This window comes from Calypte anna, chromosome 3 (assembly GCF_003957555.1).
Source record: "Calypte anna isolate BGI_N300 chromosome 3, bCalAnn1_v1.p, whole genome shotgun sequence".
NCBI classification, from domain to species: Eukaryota; Metazoa; Chordata; class Aves; order Apodiformes; family Trochilidae; genus Calypte; species Calypte anna.
Window position 1 is genome coordinate 57,523,409 of NC_044246.1, and position 19,849 is coordinate 57,543,257.

At 44.5% G+C, this 19,849-nt stretch overlaps 1 protein-coding gene across 4 annotated transcripts; it reads right to left on the reverse strand.

The window, feature by feature from the left end:
- Nucleotides 1-862: 862 nt before the first annotated feature.
- TNFAIP3 (TNF alpha induced protein 3) lies at nt 863-16,859 on the reverse strand. Of its 4 annotated transcripts, none has more exons than XM_030448293.1 (9): nt 16,652-16,859; nt 13,079-13,391; nt 8,779-8,969; nt 8,388-8,535; nt 8,003-8,173; nt 7,025-7,205; nt 4,700-5,604; nt 3,150-3,382; nt 863-2,476 (listed from the first exon to the last, which is right to left on the reverse strand). In XM_030448293.1, exons 2-9 carry the CDS (start codon nt 13,389-13,391, stop codon nt 2,195-2,197), a joined length of 2,424 nt encoding a protein of 807 aa, XP_030304153.1. In that variant the 5' UTR covers nt 16,652-16,859; the 3' UTR covers nt 863-2,194. The 4 variants fall into 4 exon arrangements, with proteins under 4 accessions (XP_030304153.1, XP_030304154.1, XP_030304155.1 ...); XM_030448294.1 differs by lacking the exon at nt 16,652-16,859 and adding an exon at nt 16,319-16,577; XM_030448295.1 differs by lacking the exon at nt 16,652-16,859 and adding an exon at nt 16,182-16,289.
- Nucleotides 16,860-19,849: the final 2,990 nt, after the last annotated feature.

The window sequence follows — 19,849 nt, forward strand, 5'->3', positions numbered from 1 at the left end:
GGGCATTGGAACTGGATGATCTTTAGGGTCCCTTCCAACCCAAACTATTCTATGATTCTATGGTTTCAATTGGAACAGCACTGAAGCATATGCTGATGTGTGCTCCTGAACAGTCAGAAAGGTTCAAAGAGTTAACCAGGATAGAGAGCAGCTGATATGGAAAGATAAGCCTCTTAAGAAAGTATCCACTTTCTTAACAGCATTGGGACATTTGGAGCCTTAGAAGCCATGGCACTGTTCAGTATTGCCCTGCCACCCCTGGTGAGGAGAGGTGGTAAGATGGCTTGTGCTTTTGGCTGGGCATGGTTGGGCTCAGCTGAGGATCATGTTCTGCCCTCACCATCTCCCAAGGTGGCATTCAACCTGTTTTTTCCCATCAGTTGAGAATCCCTGGCATAACTGATGAATGAAGAAAGCAAAGTCAAGTTCAGTCTAAGCTTCACTTATCTTGCAGCCTGGTCCTAACCATCCTTACTTTCCCACACCCATAGTTCTGGGGACTAAAGATACTCTGCACCCACAGGGACCATCTTCTTATGCACACTGACTTTGACTCCCACAGTACCAAGAGCTCTTCCTGAAAGGGCAAGGAGAGCAGGTAGGAGTATGCAGAGACTTACAGCAAGTTATGACATCCTCAAAAGGCTTTGCTACATCACTTGAACCAGGGAGCACGTGGTAACATGCTGAATGGTGATCCTGAGCAGAAATGGGCAAGGGTTGTCCCGTGAGCTCTATCACATTGATATAAATCAGAAAATTCAATCCTTCAATAATTTATTTCTTTATATCAGAAAATGGTTTTCAATTGTACATTTGTTTGTAACTTTCAACAGAAGACTAAATATGTTTAAAAAAAAATATCCTAGCTGTGCAAATTTCAAGTTGCATTGTTTCAAATAATATAAATATTTTAATAAAACACATGTTCACATTAAGGTTCACAAAATATATAAAATTTAACAGGAATAAGTAATGAATTATTCTTTTTCTTTTTAAAAACTGTTTTATAATAACTAGAGAAAGATTCTAAACTTGAGAAGCAACTTAGAAGAGGTATCTCCTCCAAAATCATAGCAGCAAAATAGATGCTGAAAACATAAAGGTGTGAAAGGAGGAGAAGGCACAATGGTAAAGGCAAAGTCAGTAAAGAAAGTATTGCAGACTGAGAAGTGGATGCATGAACTACAGGAGTAAAATCTCAGTCCCAAAGGTCTCCCGTTACTGAGCTCCAAGCTCTCTGCAGTCACAGAATCACAATGAGGATAACAAAACGTGTGACAGAAATGGGGAGGGAGGGTACAAACAGCAGCACACATATTCCTGGCAGTCACAAGGAAAAAGAGTTGCTTTGATTTCAGAATTGAAGCCGAAGACAAAGGGCTGTGTTGGGGGTTTTGTATGTTGGAGGTAATTCCATCCATACAAGTGGGAGATGATGGGATTCACTTTTCCCATCACATGCATATGTCCACAGACGTTGCTTCTGTAACCACCTGTCTTTCCAGCTGTCTTGGGAATTGGGAAACGACCTAAATGCTATTTAGGTTAAACACGTTAAAGGAGCAGATGCTGCTGGTCTTGTTTCTGGCTGTGGTTTTCTGAGGGGTCTGCAAACACAGAACCGCTTGCCATTAGCACCCTGAAACACCCACAGGAGCTCCAACCTTGATGAGTTCTGTAAGAACACCAGCAAGGATACAGGCAACCCAAAGCAAGTTTCTTCAGATCAACTGCAAGCTGCATCAGCCTGTCTGAGGGTGAGGGGGATTCCTCTCAGGAAAGCCTTGCCTCTGACTGAAGTACACGAAGGGCTCCTGCACCTCTGACAGCAGCCGTGACTCCTCATCCAGGGAGGTACTGAGGAAGAACTGCGAAGTTCTTTGGATTCAAATGCTTCACACTTCCTCTTTGGAAGTCCAAGAGTTAAATACGGCATTGCAGGAGCTTAGGCGTGAACAACAGCTCTGTGCAGAAGGCAGCCTGTCCTTCTCAGAAGTCCTTGTATGCAGTGTTTATAGGAAGTAGACATTTATTCCCATTCCTGGGGATAAACACGAACACGAGCAGACAGCTTATCTTTCCCCTCGCCCTCCCACTCCCAGGACTGTTAAGTGTTTTGGACGTAGCACCTTTTCAGTGAAGGGAAGTGGCTGGGACGGCTTCCTCGCTGTTCACCAAGCCCTGCCCTCCGCTAGCCATAGATCTGTTTGAACTGGTAGCACTCGTTGCAGTACCCATTGCACTTGGCATTGCCATAGTGGTCGCAAGCAGGGGCTCGGCAGCGTTGCTTCGGGGGCTCCTCTGCAGGCAGATCCCTGGCACCCCCCCACGGCATGAGCTGACTGAGGCGCTGGCATTCGTGGCACAAGCCACTGCTCCTGCCAGCCAGGTTGTTTCTACACGATGCTGAAGAGCACTGTCTCTTCTGGCTACTCAATGCTGCTCGCTGCAGATCTCTGTGCTGTCCCGTTCTCTTGAAAAACATTAAAAGACATTGTCAGTTGCAATGCTGGCAGGACAAGCAGCTTTTCCTTCACTTTCAGCTCTGCTAAGGGTTTGTATAGGTAACCACTGGGGACTCTTGCAGACACATGCTGCTTCTGAGAAGGACAATACCAAGAGCCAACCTGGTATTGAAAGAAAATAACAAGTTCTGCCATTTCTCAGAGAAAATATAGTGGGTTTTTTTTTTCTTTGCTAACTCTCAGTTCTAAAAGGGTCAAAACAAACCAAATAAAATTAAAAAAAAACAACAAAAGGACAAAAACAAAACAAAACAAACAGAACAAAGAAAACCTGTAATTGGCTTAGAGAACAAGGCAACATGAAACTGACAAAATCCCTTGACGCATTTGCATAGGTCTAAGGATACGAATGAAAATCTCCCTCTGATCAGCAAACAAACCTACTGTTGGTTCAACTGCTTTCATTGAAATTGCTGGCAAAATCCCAGCCGAGGCAAAATTGAACACAGCCGTGAAAACCCTAAACTGCAAACAACTTTTTGGAACGCTGCTCAGTCATGTTTGTCTTTCCCTGACACTTAGGATTCGAGGATTTTTCCAGTATGCATTCCAAGATATTCACCCAAGACAAAAATGTGCAGGGGATAAACATTAAGGAGTTTTAGAGAAGTTCACACTTACTTCTGGCTGTCTCACTAGCTGTTCTTCCGTCCTCCTGGCTTCCTCAAACCTCCGATTCTGGGCTTTGATGAAGCAGTTCTGGCAGTACCCTTCGAGCATCGTGCTGCCCAGGGTGCCACAGTCCCGCCGCTGGCAGGACATGGTGTCACGGAAGGCGGCGGCTGAGGTCCCCAGCTGTCCCACTGCCGAGGACTTCCTCTGGGATCTCCTCTGGTGGCGTAGCAAAGCACTATCTGTAATGCAAAGTAAGACAGGAGAAGTTAGAACATGCCTGACAGATCTAGTGACCCAAAGCAATGATGAAAATCTCACCGGTTTATAAAGAAAACAGTAAAATAACTGAAAAAGTCTACCAGCCTCAAACTTGGGTTTTCGGCAACCCTGAGGCTCCTCAGCTGATGTATTTCCCCTTATGTTACATAAATAAGTGAGCTAATACAGCCTGACTTTCATATCAGAAGTTGTTGAAACAGCTGATTTAGGAAAAAAATGTGCCCTTGGGTGAGAAAACTAAATCCCACTTAAGTCAAGTAGACTTTCAACTTCGGCTTCATTGTGTCATTTGTGATCTACCCCAACACTTCCCTTTTGGCTTCCCCCATTTCAGGTGCATGGGGCAATGGAAGTAGAGCAGCACAGAGATTAATGGGAAAAAGTGCCTTATGCTTTTCAGTCCTGAAGAAATCTTATATATTCCACAATCAGATGAAAAAAAAATTCATTGTCCACAACACTGGAAAATAAGCTACTGCAAGCTTGCATAGAAGTTCCCTAATTTGAAAGTATAAGAAGAGTGCACATTTGTCAGCAATCAAACAGTGAAGACATAAGCAGGTGTGCCTTTCAACCTCTCTGCCCAAGAGTTCTTTGCCTGTGTAACACAGCAGTAGCATGAAAGATGAAGATTTCATGCTGCAATTTATTCACACACTATTACCTTTTTGAAAACCTTCCTTTAAACATGCATGCACACGCATGATACTATCAAGAAAGATTTCAAGTTGGATTCTAATAAAACACTAAGTTACTCAAAAATACAAGCACATCAGCTAGTCAACTTTTACTTGCTCTGTTTATAAAGATGACTTCAGTAGTTACTCCAGAATGTTAAACCTGTTGCATCCAGAATGGATAAGAATCCTCAAATTCATCCCAAGGTTCCTTAAAGCCTTGCTTAGCAACTGGTTTTCAATAGCATCTGTACTTCCCCTACAACTTGTCTAGCTGTGAAGAAAAGTCATAGCAAACCATGACTGTAGTAGATGGTGGCGAGGGATCAAAACCCACCATTCCCTCTTGAGCTAGTTTTGCTCCCATGAAAGCTGGTGGGAAGTTCTACATGAGATTTCACAGATTTTCCACACTATTACCACGTGTCCCTTTGCAGGATAAGAACAACCAAAAAAGCCCCTTCTCAGACTGCTGCTTCTGCTCCATGCTGCTCCCTTCCCCCCCCAGTCCTTTTAGCACCCAGCGCATGCAAAATTTCAAAGCCTGAGGAAACTGATCTGCAGCCAAAACGTGCCAAAGCTCACCCCATCTCCACTTACCATGGTTTTCCCTGTACTCAAAGAAACACAGTGTGCAAAAGCCCTCATTCTGCAGTGTCCCAAAAAACTTGCAGCCTGGCTTCCTGCAGGGGTTACCTCCCCTCTTCTCAGGAGGCAGTGGGGGTGGTGGGGGCTCCTCGCTGTGGTTGTTGGGAGCCTGAAGGCAGGAGTGCTGGAAGAGGATCTGTGGGATCTGGGATGGGTCTGGTGTTGATCTTTGGCATGCGGGCAGGAAAGCAGGGTTGCCATTTGAGGACTGCTCTGTAGTCCTTTTGAAGCAAGTGCTGCATGTGCCATTGAAGGTCCTGTTGGCCTTCTGATGGCACACCTTGCACGTGGCATGGTCCAAATGTCTCTGGTCATCCAGGTTGTTGCAAGGACTGAGCTGTCTGGAGTTGTGGCAACGTTCACAGAGCCCATTGTGTTGCACGTTCAGTGTAAAGGGGCAGTCTGGTGTCCTGCATTTCATGGCCGTGGTTTCACTATAGAGGAAGAGGCTTGGAGCAGTTGGAGGTGCAGAGCGAGGCCCTGTGACAGGCTCTTCAGATGTCCACCTCCCAGGTTCACAAACGTCCCCAGGAGAGGAGCCCGACCCAGCTGCTTTCAATTTCTCAGGTGCCGTTTTGGAGGTCTGCTTTCTTCCTTTGTTTCCCTGGGACCTCTGCTCAAAGCACTCGTGGCAGTAGGGTTGGGTGTTCACAGACATGTAGAAAGGACAGTTTGGTGTCTCACATTTCACCTGTAAGAGGGAGAGCTGGGAAAGAGACAGTTCTTGTCTGTTCCTGGAGCAGGTCTCCCTCCTAGTGGGTTCAGGGCTCTCCTGCCACTTCTTGTACTCGTGCTGTACCAATTGAAAGTAATCTTCCACCAGGTTCATTTCTTTGGGTAGGTTGCCTTCATCTAACCTGACAGCCAAAAAAAGGAAGATTGCATCAGTGGTTGAAAAGGGCAGATGGCGGGGGTGGGGGCAAATACAATATTGTGGGGAGGAAATGTAAAACTAATGCACATCCATATTACTCAGCCAGGAGATGTAGGATGTTAAACTGTAGCAGTAAACGGAAATAATTTCAAAAGCAGGTGCTCAGTGATGTCAATCGGAGACTTTCTCATTTAAAGAAATGGTCTGACACAATGCTAAACAGAAGTATTCTTAAAAAGATTTTCTAAGTGAGGGTTTTCTGTTCAAGAACTGCTTGCAGGAATGATATAGATAATCTCTCAGAAGCAAAAAGAAAAGTCTCCCAATCCTAACTTCTTCCGAAGACCAGTGCTCATTTAAGCTTAGAGTGGAAGACCTTCAGAAGCCTATACTAAGAACAAGCCTTTCTCACAATGGGCTCAGGATTTCCTTATACAGTTAATGATGAAATTTGTCTCTGGTTTTTCCCTGTTGGGTCTGTATCTACCAACAGAATTCAAAAAAATTATTGGGCTTCAATGCGGTGTGTGTAACACTAGTATCTCCTCACACCATCCCTACTCTGTGCCTGACCACAGGGAAAACCCCACAGTGGAGCTTCACCACATTGCAGTTGGGGGAATGAAGACCTAGCATTACTGGGAACACTCAAGAACACATCTGTGCAGTGGTACTTGGGAAGCTGGATTGCCAGTTTTTACACACTTGGAGGGCTTAAATTTTCAAGGCTCCTGAACTAGTATTCCCTTTGCAGTAACAGAAGCAAAGAGAGAGGATACAGGGAGTTGCTTCCTTTGCACACTCATGATGGGGCTGGGCAGACACAGCTGCCAGCGTTCCCTAAACACAAGAAACCAAAGGGTGCCCCTGGCACATTACTGATGCTCAACCACCAGTGGGACGAGCGCAGGTGCCGGTTCCTCCACCAGTGACAGCTTCCTGACTACTGCTGCAGAGCAACAGCCCAGGGTGCCAAGGCATCTGCTCAGCACACACCACCGAGTGCTTTCCCTAGGGCAACCAAAATGACACCAATTGCCCTTTATGCAATGTGCCCTTACACAAGAAGCAAGTGTTTGGTCTAACTAGTTCCTGGGTTTAACCATACTTTTTAGCTACCTTCCTTGCAAATCTCACTTTGTCAGTGAAACTAGTCCATTGGGTTTCCTCTTCTAAAATACTAGTTTCAGCCTGCTAAGTCTGAAGACATTTTTCTCTTTATATTTGAGACTGGTCTGACCTCACACCACTTCAAAGCATGTCGACAGTAGTGCCAGTATTTCATATTTCAGAGAGTAAACGTGTGCTGCTGTGGAAGGAAGACCAAAGGAACACATTCTACCACACAGCTTTGTCCACCTCTGTAAACATGATAACTTTTGGGAAACAGAAATGATACTCACTTTGCAGCATTAATTAGATGAGTTGTACCATGATCCCAGCCTTGCACTGGAATTTCTATCACTATCAAGTAGTCTTTTAGCAGCTGCTCTTTCTCCCTCTCTTCTGCATCTGTCAGAAAGTGAACACGCAAATCCTCAAATCTGCCTTGTTCACTGGTGACCAGAGGGACAGCCCGGATTTCTGTCAAGAAACAAGATGGATTTTTGTGTGCGTGTGTGTGTATATATATATTTTTATATGTGTATATATATCTTTATATGTATGTATCATTATCCTCATGCATTCTACAAAGTAGGACTAACCACAAGATGTGACACACAGAGATGTCAACACTGTTCCTGAATTTCAGAGAGAAGAATGGCTGGCAGAAGCAACTGGTTTCTTAACAATGGCACTGGGGGAGGATGCAGACATGTCTGCACCAGAAAATGCAGCCTCACCTCACAGGAGTTTAAATGTCTCCATATAAATTTTCTTTTCAGTGTAGGCAGCATTGTAGATTTCAGTTTATGAATACTCCCACAGGATGATGCCCTAGCTTAAACCTAGACAACTTTTATCCATTCAGAAGAGAGGCATTAAAACAGCAAAGCATCTCTCTCATTATCTCTGTCAGGCATTGGTAATTGTCTGGTAGCCATTGTGAGACTAACTCCTTCAAAGCTCCTTCTCCTACCACAGGGCAGGGAAAGGAAGCCAAAACACAATGAAACAGGCCACCCTTTGACTGACCACAGCCTGCAAGCAGGTGAGTTGTGCTCTACTTTCAACCATCACTTTGAAGGCAACTTTTAGTTTCTGTTCTGATTTACACAGCTGTTTCTGCTCACATGTTAAAAATGTATTCCAAAGAAATTTTTTACATTTATTTTAACTTTTGAAATGCAACTATAAAACACATTTTATTTTAATTCCTTTATCAGTATGACGATATTAAAGAAGCTCTATAAATACCAAACAAGGTACTTGAAAAATACCTGGCCCACTGTCCTTCAGAGTCACTAGTGGTGTAAAATGCATGTTGTCATAGCCAAGCACAATTGGGTATCTGTAGCATTCTTCAGCTGGCCAAAGGAGAGGCAAGTAAATACCACCAACATTCAGAGGAGCGAAACTGGAGCCTGACTCTAAGCTTCTCACCACTTTGTCTGCATAAGGAAGAAAAAAAACCCAAATAAACACAAATAAGTATGTGTTACCAGGAAGAGAAAATGTATCCTGGGTGTTCTAGAACAGTGGCTGAAAACTCCCAGTTCTCAAACACATCTATCTGAAAACAACAATAAGCAAAGAAAGTTCACTGACACTGCACAGAGGAAAACAGTAATCTCAACATATGAGATGGCTGTTTGGACAACTCACCTGCAAGGACAATGACTGGCCTTCTGAGGATGTTAGCAAGGATGAAGATGTGGATTTCTTCCAGTGCATTATATGGAAGCCTGTTTCTAGCCCCAGATGTTTCTGGGGAGGTCATTTCAACGAGATATTCCCACTCTTCCTCCCAGTTCTGGGGAAAGAAACATCCATCAGCAATGGTTCAAAGACAAGGCGGTCAGGAACCAACACAAACACTGCAATCAACACTGCACAGCAGTGTTCAAAATAATCACATTTTCTCATTTCCTCCAAAGGAAGACTATTTCTGCTCTCCATTAAAGGTGGAGTCCATGAAGCCAGAAAGCAAATGAAATCAGCAAGGCAAGGGTGACGAGCACTCAGGAAACAGCACCAATCCCTCAGGCCACCTTACCCGAGTGTCATAGTGGAGTCCTGTCTCTATGAAATCCTGGGATTTAACAGCCTCCCGCTGCCAGCGGAGCTTGAAGTTCCGTGTGTCATTCTCCCTGAGTGCACTGAACAAGGTTTTCCTTAAGACGAGGTCGATGTCCTCAATACCCCACATGTATTGTGATGCAGCGTGCATGAGGCAATTTCCATCACCTGCACAAAAAGAAGGTGCATTCTTTTTAAAAGACCACTTAGATAATGCATGCAGCATTAAGCTGCGCAAATGCATACTCCCTGGGCACTTCATTCTAGAGAGAGAATGATTTTAAGAAGAAGACCATAGCTATGAGCTCTCCACTCAGAGGAAGAAAGGAGGAAGTCCCCTCTCCACTGGTTTTGTTCCTTCAGCTACTGGTGTTAAGCTGTCATTCAGTGATGGTGGGAAGCGGGCCCCTTACCTATTTTACTTAATTTCAACTTATACCATTAACTAAATTTTGGTGTCAACTGCAAACCTTGAACAGTTGGAATAGCTTTTAAACGTGACAAAGTCAAGTTAAAACTACAAAAGAATGTATAAATCTCCCTTATTGGCATTTACAGAAGTACACCTGATGGCACAGAGTAGAGATAATAAGAGTATGTTATAGTAATAGAAAGCCTCTGGTCCACTGATAAGCACTGCATTGAAAGGCTTGGCACCTGGCTGTGCTTGATGGAGGAATTTTAATAAAAAAGAGACAGAAAGGGGAGAGTGGGTGATTCATGTAAAGTAATTGTAGGCACACCTCTTCCCTTCCTCTCAGAACTGATAGAAAGTTGGGCTGTTACATATTTTATTCTCTAAAACACAAAATTAATACTTAATAAATGAAAATCATAATGATTTTATTTTCATTTAGACACAATCCTTGCATTTGAAAAATCTCTTTGCAGGTAAGAAGGAATGAGATGTTCTGCAGTTTCAGAGGGGTAGGAACTGAGAATCAGAGGAGTTAAGTAACTCAGTTAAAAGGTGTGACAAACTATGCCTGTGGCTAAGTTTCAAATTCTTTCCCTAGCCAACTTCTTCAAAAGAGATTGTCAAGAATCATTACTGTCATATCCTCAGATTCAAAACTAGGTCCAGTGTTTACTAATAATAAACAGATTATTAGCATTTGCTTGGAAAATGCAGCAATTTCCTTGGAACAGAGGACATCAACCATGGTAAAGCCATAGATTTTTCTCATGTGGGGAAAAAACCCACCCAAAGATCTCCCACAAAAGGCTTCAACCCAGTTTGCTACGTGCTTTATGAGCTCAAGCGCACCATTTGTGAACATTTTTGCTACTTTTTCTGTGAAACTGCAGAAGAAAACTTACAACAGACCCCACATCCTGAAAAATATATAATTTGTTATCTAACTTAACTCTCTGGTGTTAGGGACTCTGTGTATATCAAGTTCCTGCAACTGCCTTCTGGTCTCTGAAAGCTGTCATGCAAGGCTTATTCCAAGCGTTCAGGCTGCTCACCAGCTCAAAAATCAAGGAACAACAATATAAAACAGAAAAACTGACTGGGTTTCCTTCTGACCAAGAAATATGACATATTAATCCCATTACAGTTTTCCCTTCATAAAATCTAGAGCAAAGATAAGTTTGTTTGGAGTTTTTTGGGTTTTTTTGTTTGTTTGTTTGTTTGTTTGTTTGGGTTTTTTTGGGGGGGGAGGTTTTTTGGTTGGTTGGTTGGTTGGTTTTTTGTTCTCTCTCCTTCTCCCTGAGAGCTTGCTTTCAGTCCTTTATTGAGAAGCATTGCCCAAAATTCCTTACACAGCACTTGGAATTCCCCCGTGCTGTTTGACTGGCAATTGAGCAACAGTTGTACTTTTTGTTCTGAGGCGTGCAGGGCTGCACAGCAAAGCCTCCCTTGGACTTTCCCAGGGGGTGTGGCTGGGTGAGCTGGAATGAATGCCGATTCATTATACAAGTGAAATCTCTTCAGCCAATAGATGTTGGAATTTTAAACATTTAAAAAAAAAAAGTTTCAATTTTTGTATCTCCTACTGCTTTCCTTTCATCTTCCATCCGCATGTCTGCAAAGAAATGTGTGGTGACTCAAAGGAGCTTTTCTAATTAAAAAAAAAAAATCAAAACACCACTTCATAACTTTATGTACATATTAGGTAAAATATACGCTGAAAGATCCTACAGGAAACACCATCTCTGCTTTCAACAATTAAAACTTTCATTAGAAAAAACCCCAGAATTTTCTGAAGAAAGTTCACTGTCTACCATGTAATTTCTTGTGATTATACAAGGTTTCTCCAGGCTTCTGTCTCTTCCTTCAGGGATTGACTCTTTCAGTCCAGTCTACCTTCTTTACCCCGAAAAGGTCCTTTGCTTTGACTGCTTTACCTAAACCACAGGTTCCCAAAGCCACTCCTTCTACTCATGCACTGAAGGACCCTAAAAGCACTGAAGCTGAGTTCACTGGCCATGGGGCGTACGGTGAAACACAAACTGAGCCCTTGCTTTGCCTTCCCTCAACCTTCCCCAGTACTGGGGCTTCTTGTATGCTGGTGTGCCTGCTCACGGATGGGATCCAAGTCACCAGTCCACAAATTGTTCCCATTTGTAACACTGACCGATAGTCATGAGATAACGCAACAGGTCACACTTTCTGAATACAGTCAGGAACAGGGATCTCTTCAGGCATCATTAACCCCTACAGGACTCATATTAACAGGAGCTGGAGGATTCCATAACCAGTGGGTCTTTGCCCTGGACAAAAATTATACATTGTCCTCTATTTTCCTGGTACATCCTAGTAAAGTTAGAGTTTATCTCCTGGAGTGAAGTCTTGAAAATGCAAAATTCAGATTGACAGTACTTTCCTAGTACCTGCAAAGCATTGTCCGCCCCAGCTAGAACTCCAGTCCTTTTGGAAGTTCAAGGCTATGTGATATCCATACACAGACTAATTACACACCTGAGTATTTCCTGCACATGCAAAAGCCTCCTGAAAGGTCAGTGCCTCTATGAGAGTTACTAAGAGACACTTCAGGTGAGGTTCTTCTACGTCATGGCAGTGTCATCTACATGGTGGTTCTGTTTTTATGGGTTTTGCACAACACAGCCATGTGCAATCAGAAGTATGGTAGAACTTGAAATGGGAAGAATGTGCACTAGGAAGATAAGGGCAATGTGCATGTAAGTAGATACAAAAGGAAGCATCAACAGAACATAAGGACTTCAGTGAGGCTGCAGGTCCACCACACCCAGTATTTCTGTAACTAGTGTTATCTGTTCCTTGAGCAAAGAACTGTCTTCCTTGTTCTTGGAGTCCTCACTATCCTTGTCTACCTTCACAGTTCAGGACAATCTGTGCTGTACAGAATCCTGAGTCCCAGGTTTGTAGCTGCGTGACCATAAGTCATAGCCATTACCAAATCTTTCCAATGCCCAGCAACTCTCAGAGTCATGTGCAAGTTTGCTGCTGAAGACTGTGAACACATGTACCCTCTTAAGGAAATCTCTGCGCTACTACTGTACTTTTGAATTTAGAGCACTTGATGCAATACACACAAAGGAACCCAAAAGCCAGGTACTAAAACTGGTGCTGGGACTGGAAGAAAAAAAAAACAGGGCCCTGCCCAACTTGTGTTGCACAGAGATGGCAGTCAGCCACACACATGTTGAGCCCAGAGGAAAGGCAAAGGTGGCAAACCCTGGCAGGCAGATGAGGATGAGGGAGCCAGGCAGGAGTGGGATGCTGACTCCAGGGTGAGCAAGGTTGGGTTTCCAGAGGCTCCACTCCCAGGATGCTCCCACTGGCACCACTGTTAAAGCTGGATCAGCAAGTGAGCCTTGCCTGCCAGCTAGGATGGCAGGATATTAGCTTCTGATATATATATATGAGAACGCATCCCTGTCACTCAAAGCATCCGAAGTCTCCTATTGCCAGGCATTAAGGATCATTTGGAACTTCCGAGGAGAAAGCAAACACATAGGAGAATCAAATTCACAGAAAGGTGATGGGTTACAAGTCAAGGTTCCCACCTGGTATTTTACTCTGATGTGCCACAGGTTATGGATATCATGAAAATATCTGTGAAATTTTCAGGCTGTCCATAACACTGTTATATATCCCAGGGACTGCTACAGCCTCAGGACAGTACATCATGTGGAAAGAATTTCAGTTTAAAAAACGAGGACTAAAAAGCACCCCTTTTCTAAAGCTGTGTGCTTCTGTTTTGGTAACATGAACTCAGATGCTATTAATAAAGGTGCTACATTTATTACCCATTGTAAGGCAAATGCAAAGACCTGCTGAAACTCACCATTAGTCTTCAAAGGGACAAGTCTCCGAACTTCCATGCACCAGTTGAGCTTCCTCTGACGCTCCAGCGAAGTCTGAGCGGCCTGGTCAGTCAGAGCCTTCTGAAGTGTTTCTCGAAACTGAGGACAAAACTGTCCCATTCTGAACATTTCTATGGTGTATCTGTGCATAGTCCTGAAGTGGTGAATTATTCCAGTAGGAGGCCTGACCAGATCTTCAGGTGTCCTCTCCCTAATCTTCATGGCTTTCAGCATATTGCTCTGATACAAAGCTTGAGGAAGGATGTGTTGCCCAGCCATGTTTCTAGAAGACATCTGAAATTAAAATGGATCCACTTATTGGCATGTTAATATCCTTGCATCACAGAGCTATCACTTCCATGGAGACTGTGAAGGCACTTTCAGGGTTGTGATTCTGGCTGTGGTTTTGCCTAAAATGAGCAGAGTGGATGCAGTTCACAGAGCTTAACACATCTGAAGGCTGTTAAAGCTCATATCCATTAGCCCCTCTGTGTTACTCAGATATAGAAACTTACCAGCTTATTCCAATCATTAACTGCTATCATTTACCAGATATTAAAGAGAATTCATTCATAACTATGGAAATTACATCATTGTACCAGAAGAAGAAGAAAAAGAAAAGCATTTAAATCAAAGTAAGGATAAAAGAAGGCAAGATCAAGGGAAGGGAAAATTATTCTGGAAACTTGACTAACTGATAATTGCATAGTGTAATCCCATATGAACCTGGTGAACTTTCAGCATGTTTCAAGCTCGTTTTGATGACATGCCAAAAAAAAAAACCCCAACAAAAACAAAAAACCAACAAAAAAACAGGTAATGACCATTTCAGATTCCTGCAACTCATACATTCTCAGAAGTGATGGTTGGTACAGTATAAAAAAAACCCCAAGAATGACATGCCATACTAGTAGCTGTCTTTTACTTACAGTGGCTGAAGATGGCAAATGAGGACTTTGTAGCAGAGCAAGTACTGAAGGGCAAATCTATGCTACTGTTCTTGAGGCTTCTTATATTTTGTGAGTGGTAAAGCTACTGGCCAGAGCTGCTTGTGCTGCATGTGGGGGTGCAGACTGCAGTGCTGCTATTACTCAGCAGCAAGTCAACAGAGCTGAAAAAGCATTTCCACTTGGCTCAAAACTCCCAATATTTTTCCACAGTGAGACCTGTAATGTTTCCTGCCCTGAATCCCTTTCTTCAGTATCTCTGGCCTCATAGGCTACAGCAGGAAGAACAAAAAACCCCATAACCTCAAACTGTCTGCACTCTCTGAAATTCAGAGCATGCTAACTTTGTGGCTAGCTAGAGCCAAACTTAGGGACCGCATCCCTCAAAATTCCTGTGTGCTACGGTAACACCAACAACCTGTTTTTACATGGAGAGACTCTCCATGCTGTCCATGTACATTACTGCTCTATTTAAAAACAAAGCAAAGTTTCTATTAAGACAGATAAAGATATATAGTCTCAATGTGAGACTACAACTGTTATTATGGACAAATATCAAAACAAAGGTATATTTTAAGGTGCCAACATTAAAAGTACACAAAGACAAGAAGCAACTGAAATCTTAATTTATGCAACTGTTAGGAAGCTTCCCTGTGATGTGAGTCTGGACGGCTAGAGAGAGGAAGAAGGACTACAACATGACAGACTGACCAGGAAGAGATTCCTGGGTCTGGGAACAACTTGAGCACATCCTTCCTTGCAGGGAACCATCTGCTCTCTCTCTTCACTCAGACACTTCCACTGGTGACATCCACCTCCAGCTGCCCAGCCAGAGTGTGGGAAAGGACAGCACCAGGATAAGAACTCCTGCTGTCACAAGATGCCCTCTATAACCCCTCCAAGAACCAGCTGAGCAAGAGCCTCAGTGGATGTCCTGTCAAGCCCTAAATAGAGGTGAGTGAGACACAAGATGCTGAGAAGTCCTTTCCTCTCAGTCAGGGCAATGTCATTCACAACAGTATTTCCTCTACTACTGTAAGAGCATTAGGAACAGGGCTTAGAGCTCTCACATCCTGCAACACATGGAAAAGCTTTCCTTTAGCTAATAAAAATTCCTACAATTCCCTCACCAACATATAACTTAGAATGGAAGTAACACATTTTCTAATCAACTCCCCCTCCAATATAGTTTTACACACGCTATTTCTCTAATCCTGTATTTAAAGAATGGAGGACTTAAGGGATATATAAACTTAAGGGAAATATAAACAACCTCTTATTAATCTGCTTAATAACCACAGCTATACATTGCTCCAAGATGACCAAAATACTGAACTTAAAAGTACAGCCATTGAGTCAATGGGAATTTTTAAAATTAATAAAGGCTAATCACATGACTAAGTACTACAGGCACAGACCCTTGAAATGGTTATTTCCAGCATTAAGTAGTAAAAAGTACTGAGTTTACAGAAGCATCCACTGAAACCATATTGTTCAACATTACATTCTACAGGCATATTTTCCCCTCCGCACAGGGAAATTACTGTCAGTGCTATTTATGGTCACTAAACGTCTGTCAGGGCAAAAGCTGAGCAAGCCTTATTTTCAGAAACAATGTGATGAAACAAACAGAACTCAACAGGCACCTAAGCTAGAGGTTCAAAGAATGGAAGCTCAGCTACAGTTAAATTAGTCGACAGTACTGTACTGTGCTTTACTGCAAACTATACTACTTCTTGACACGTAATGACAATTCTCAGAAAAGCATCGCTGCAAACAATGATTAAATAGCTCTCTGAAGCAGCATGCTTTCTGAACTTGTAATACTGAGGCTGCTGGGCTTTGGAAAGCTAAATGCTGCTCCAAGATCTGCCAGTAGCTTAATAAAGTTATTTTAATGTTCTGTCCGCTGTGGGGAAAACGGCAACAATAAACTCTTTACCGTACAGTGCTTAGACACTGCAAAAATAAACGCATTTAATACACCTTCAGCACCCACGGATTTCTAACGCCTGGCCTTTGAGTGCTTGGTACAAAACTAAAAATAATTGTCACTCGTTGCCAAGACAGAAGAGGAGAACTGAAGGTGTTTTATATACGACAGGGCTGGTTTACACAGCTTACTCCCTCAACTTACTGGTCTGCGGGAACCATGTGTATGCGAGCTGGAGGCGACAGCCGCTATTCCCACCCGCAAACTTTGCAGGAGCAGCTGCTCAAAGCAGGCAAGTTTTCGGCAGCAGCAAGCGCTGGAAGCCAACCCAGCAAACCCACCGCCGCCCCGTGTCCCCAGGAGCCGTGCTGAAGGGATCCAGATGAGCCCTCGCGGGGCTGGGGTCCCGCCGAACCCGGGCCGGCGCCAGACAGCGGAGGGACAACATCCCCGCCGGGCCACAGACCTCCACCGGGAACCAGGGACCGACGGACAGCCCCCTCCAGACGCCAAATGCTTCGGAAAAGCACCGAACACCGCGGCAAAACCCTCCTGGTGCTCCGAGGCGCCCTCTTGCAAGAGGGACGAGGGAGATGAAGCCGGTTTGGGGGTCGGTCGGCCACCCCGCCGTGCCCTCCCTCCTCTGCCCTCCCTGCATCCGTAGCACCGCTCACCTCTCCGCCGGCTCCTCCTCCGGTCGGTCCTGCCGGTCGCTCCTGCTCAGCAGCGGGGCTGGGGCGGTGGGACGCAGCCGACCTTAGCAGCCATCAGCCCTCACAGAGCTGAGGTTCCCTTCCCTCCGCCGCCCCCCTCCCCGCCGGAGCTGCTGCTGCCGCCGCTGCTGCGGAATGAAGGGCTGAGCCGAACCTCTGGGTTGGTTGTTCTGTTGTTTTGGTTTTTGTTGGGGTTTTTTTTTTCCCCTTTCTGTTTCCAACGCCCGGACGCAAAAGAAAAAAAAAAAAAAAGAGTAAAAACACACAACAACAAAAAAATCCCCACCGGGGATTTCCACCGGCAGCGCCGGGGACTTTCCGACATGTGACAACCCCCGTCGCTGCGCTCACCGCCGCCACCAGGGGGAGCCGCCGCGATCCCAGTCCCAGCCCAGCCGAACCCCGCACCCCCCCGGCCCCCTTTGCCCGGCCGTGCCGCCGCCGGGCAGCCCCGCCGTGACTCACCTCGGGCTTTTCGGGAGCAGGGCTGTCATTTCCCCCTTCCTGATTTCGTTTTTACCCCCGTCCTGCGTGCGTGTGCGTGTGAAGCTGCTCGCGGCACTGGTGAGGCCGCACCTCGAACGGTGCGTGGGGTTCTGGAGCCTCTCACCACGAACGGGGCATTTTGGTGCTAGACACTACGAAAAGGACATTTTGGTGCTAGAGGGAATACAGACAACGAACAACGAAGCTGGTGAAGGGTCTGGAGCACCAGACCTATGAGAAGCAGCTGAAGGAACTGGGGTTGTTCAGTCTGGAGGAAAGGAGGGAGGTGGAGGGGAAACCTCCTCACTGTAAGGAGAGTGCAGTGCGGTGGGTGCTGGTCTCTTCTGCCAAGTTGTAAGTCACAGAACAAGAAGAAATGGCCTCAAGTTGCGCCAGGGGAGGTTTAGATTGGTTATGAGGAAAAATGGCTTTGCTGAAAGGGTTGTAAGGCCCAGGGAAGTGGTGGAGGGATGTCACCTTCCCTGGAGGGGTGTAGATGTGGTGCTTTAGGGACATGGTTTAGTAGTGGACTTGGCAGCGCTGGGTGAATGGTTGAACTTGAAAGGTCTTTTGCAGCCTGAATGATTCTATGATTTTATAAAATGTCCCTTGGGCACTAGGGAGCCCTGCTGGGGAACCAGCTGCTGCAGCCCTGCCCTGATGTGCCGTGCCCAGAACTCAGCTACCCTTACACCCTCACTGGCACTGAGGCTGCTCCCTGACTGTACCCCAGTTGTACCTTGGCACCCTCAAGCGCTGGTAGCAGCAGCACTAAGAGGCTCCAGAAGCTGTTACCTTGTTCTTGTCCACTGGGACGAGCAGGGCAAGGGTCCCACTATACTCCTTGCAAACACAGAAAGTCTCTCTTTGACTGTTTTCAAATCCAAGCAAGTATATTTTTTTTTCTTTACGTTGGGTCTGCTTCACAGTTTTGACTTTATATTGTAAGTCACCACAAGTGCGTCATTAATTTCTTTAACTCAAGATTACATAGGTACATAATACTGTAACTCTATACTGCGATTTTAGGCAGGAGACATTAACTTGCTTTAATCCAGCCAACTTAGTCCTTCTCAAGGTAAGCTTGTTGTAGGTAGAGGGCAGAACTTTGGACCAAAGTTATGAGATCAGGGAGATCGAAGTGCCAGGGTGTGTTTGCACCCTCTTGGCCAGGCCTAGCAGTATATAGGAGTCATTAAGGTTAATGATGGTAATAAATTAACTCACAGCTTTAAACAGTATCTTCAAATTCATGCAATGGAAAAAGTCACTGAATAAACCACAATACTGAAAGCCTGTGAATATGACTTATGGACAGGATTTGTGCTGGAAAAAAGGCAGTTCCTTGCCCAACAGCCTGGCAACCTGCAGGCACCCAGGAATGAGATAAGATTCAACAAAATTTCTTGCAGTCCTCAAAAAACTTTATCCTCACAGATACTGAGCTCCTAACAGTTCCTGAGCATCCACTGCTACTGCTGGCTTGACTAGAAGCTAGATTTGGTCCATACTTTGAAATTAAGCCTTCAATCTTGACCCCCTCAGAGAAGAGGTGGAATTTAGAAGAGTTCATCCTTGATCTCTCTCACCTAACCTCACTTAAGTATCAGCAGCTACCTCAGCTGCTCAGCTCATGCTCTCCTGTCACATACTGTAGTTACCTGGCAGTGTGCTCCTTCCCAGGGTTCTCAGGCTCTGCACAACCTGACATCCTCCTTACATTCTTTTTTCTCTGCCTTTGTGAAAGAAGCATTTTGGAATGTGGCTGGAAGAAGGATAATCACTTCTAATTTTTTGTTTGGGCTTTTTTTTTTTTTTTTTTTTTTTTTACATCATCTCCTTGCATAGATTTGTTTTAAAAGTTAGGTGTTTTTTCTTTATTTTTTATATGCAGTTTCCTTCTTCACTCCCCTGCCTTCCCTGCTTCTCTGCACCAGATTCTCTGCTGCTGTGGGAAGTAGCAGTCATGTAGGAAGGCTCCACATTGAAAGGTTGATGGCCTGAGGGATGCCTGAGATCCAGGGGGCTGGATGCCTGAGGGAACTGGGCCTGAGCGATTACAGCATCTGTGGTGTGTTTTACATATCTATGTTTTTCTCAGCATCTTGCCATTCCCTGGATATTTCCATTTTTCCCTGTCCCCTTATGTGGTTGGAGATAATGGATGACTAAAAAGATCTGATTAGAAAATGGATATACTTACTTGTTTGTTCTTACCAAAAGCATTTCTCTCATGTGATGTGGAGCCTGACCACTCCCTGAGTTTTACAGGTTTTGAAGTGATGGCGAGTTTCACCATGGAGTGGGAATGAAGAGCTATGGTAGGAAACAGGGGGAAATGGGCTTATTTATATTATGATCTGTATGTAAAACTGCAGCAAATAGATTAATAAATGGTCCTGGCCCCTTCTGGTTTTCACTTCCAGAAAAAAGGAAAGGAAAATAAGTGTGAGTAGACAGTGTAACAGTTCTGCATGTGTTATCTGTGAGCCTACAAGGGAGATGCTGAGTCCCAGGAAAACCTGAAAAGTCAACAACTTATATTTGTTTTTCTGAACAGTGAGCACATCTGAATACCCATAATTACTATTTATATCTTGATAAACTGGAATTTGATTGCACGTGGCTAAGGCTGGTGTTTATCATACAGGTCTGAGCAGGATGGCAGAAATT

What these genes read in the sequence shown, in the direction of transcription:
- TNFAIP3 (XM_030448293.1), bottom strand. Translation starts at nt 13,391, where the DNA reads ATGTCTTCTAGAAACATGGCTGGGCAACACATCCTTCCTCAAGCTTTG. An exon ending in CATCTAATTAATGCTGCAAA is followed by an intron (nt 5,605 to 7,024) that starts GTGAGTATCATT and finishes TTTGGCTGTCAG; the next exon opens with GTTAGATGAAGGCAACCTAC. An exon ending in AGCTAGTGAGACAGCCAGAA is followed by an intron (nt 2,477 to 3,149) that starts GTAAGTGTGAAC and finishes ATGTTTTTCAAG; the next exon opens with AGAACGGGACAGCACAGAGA.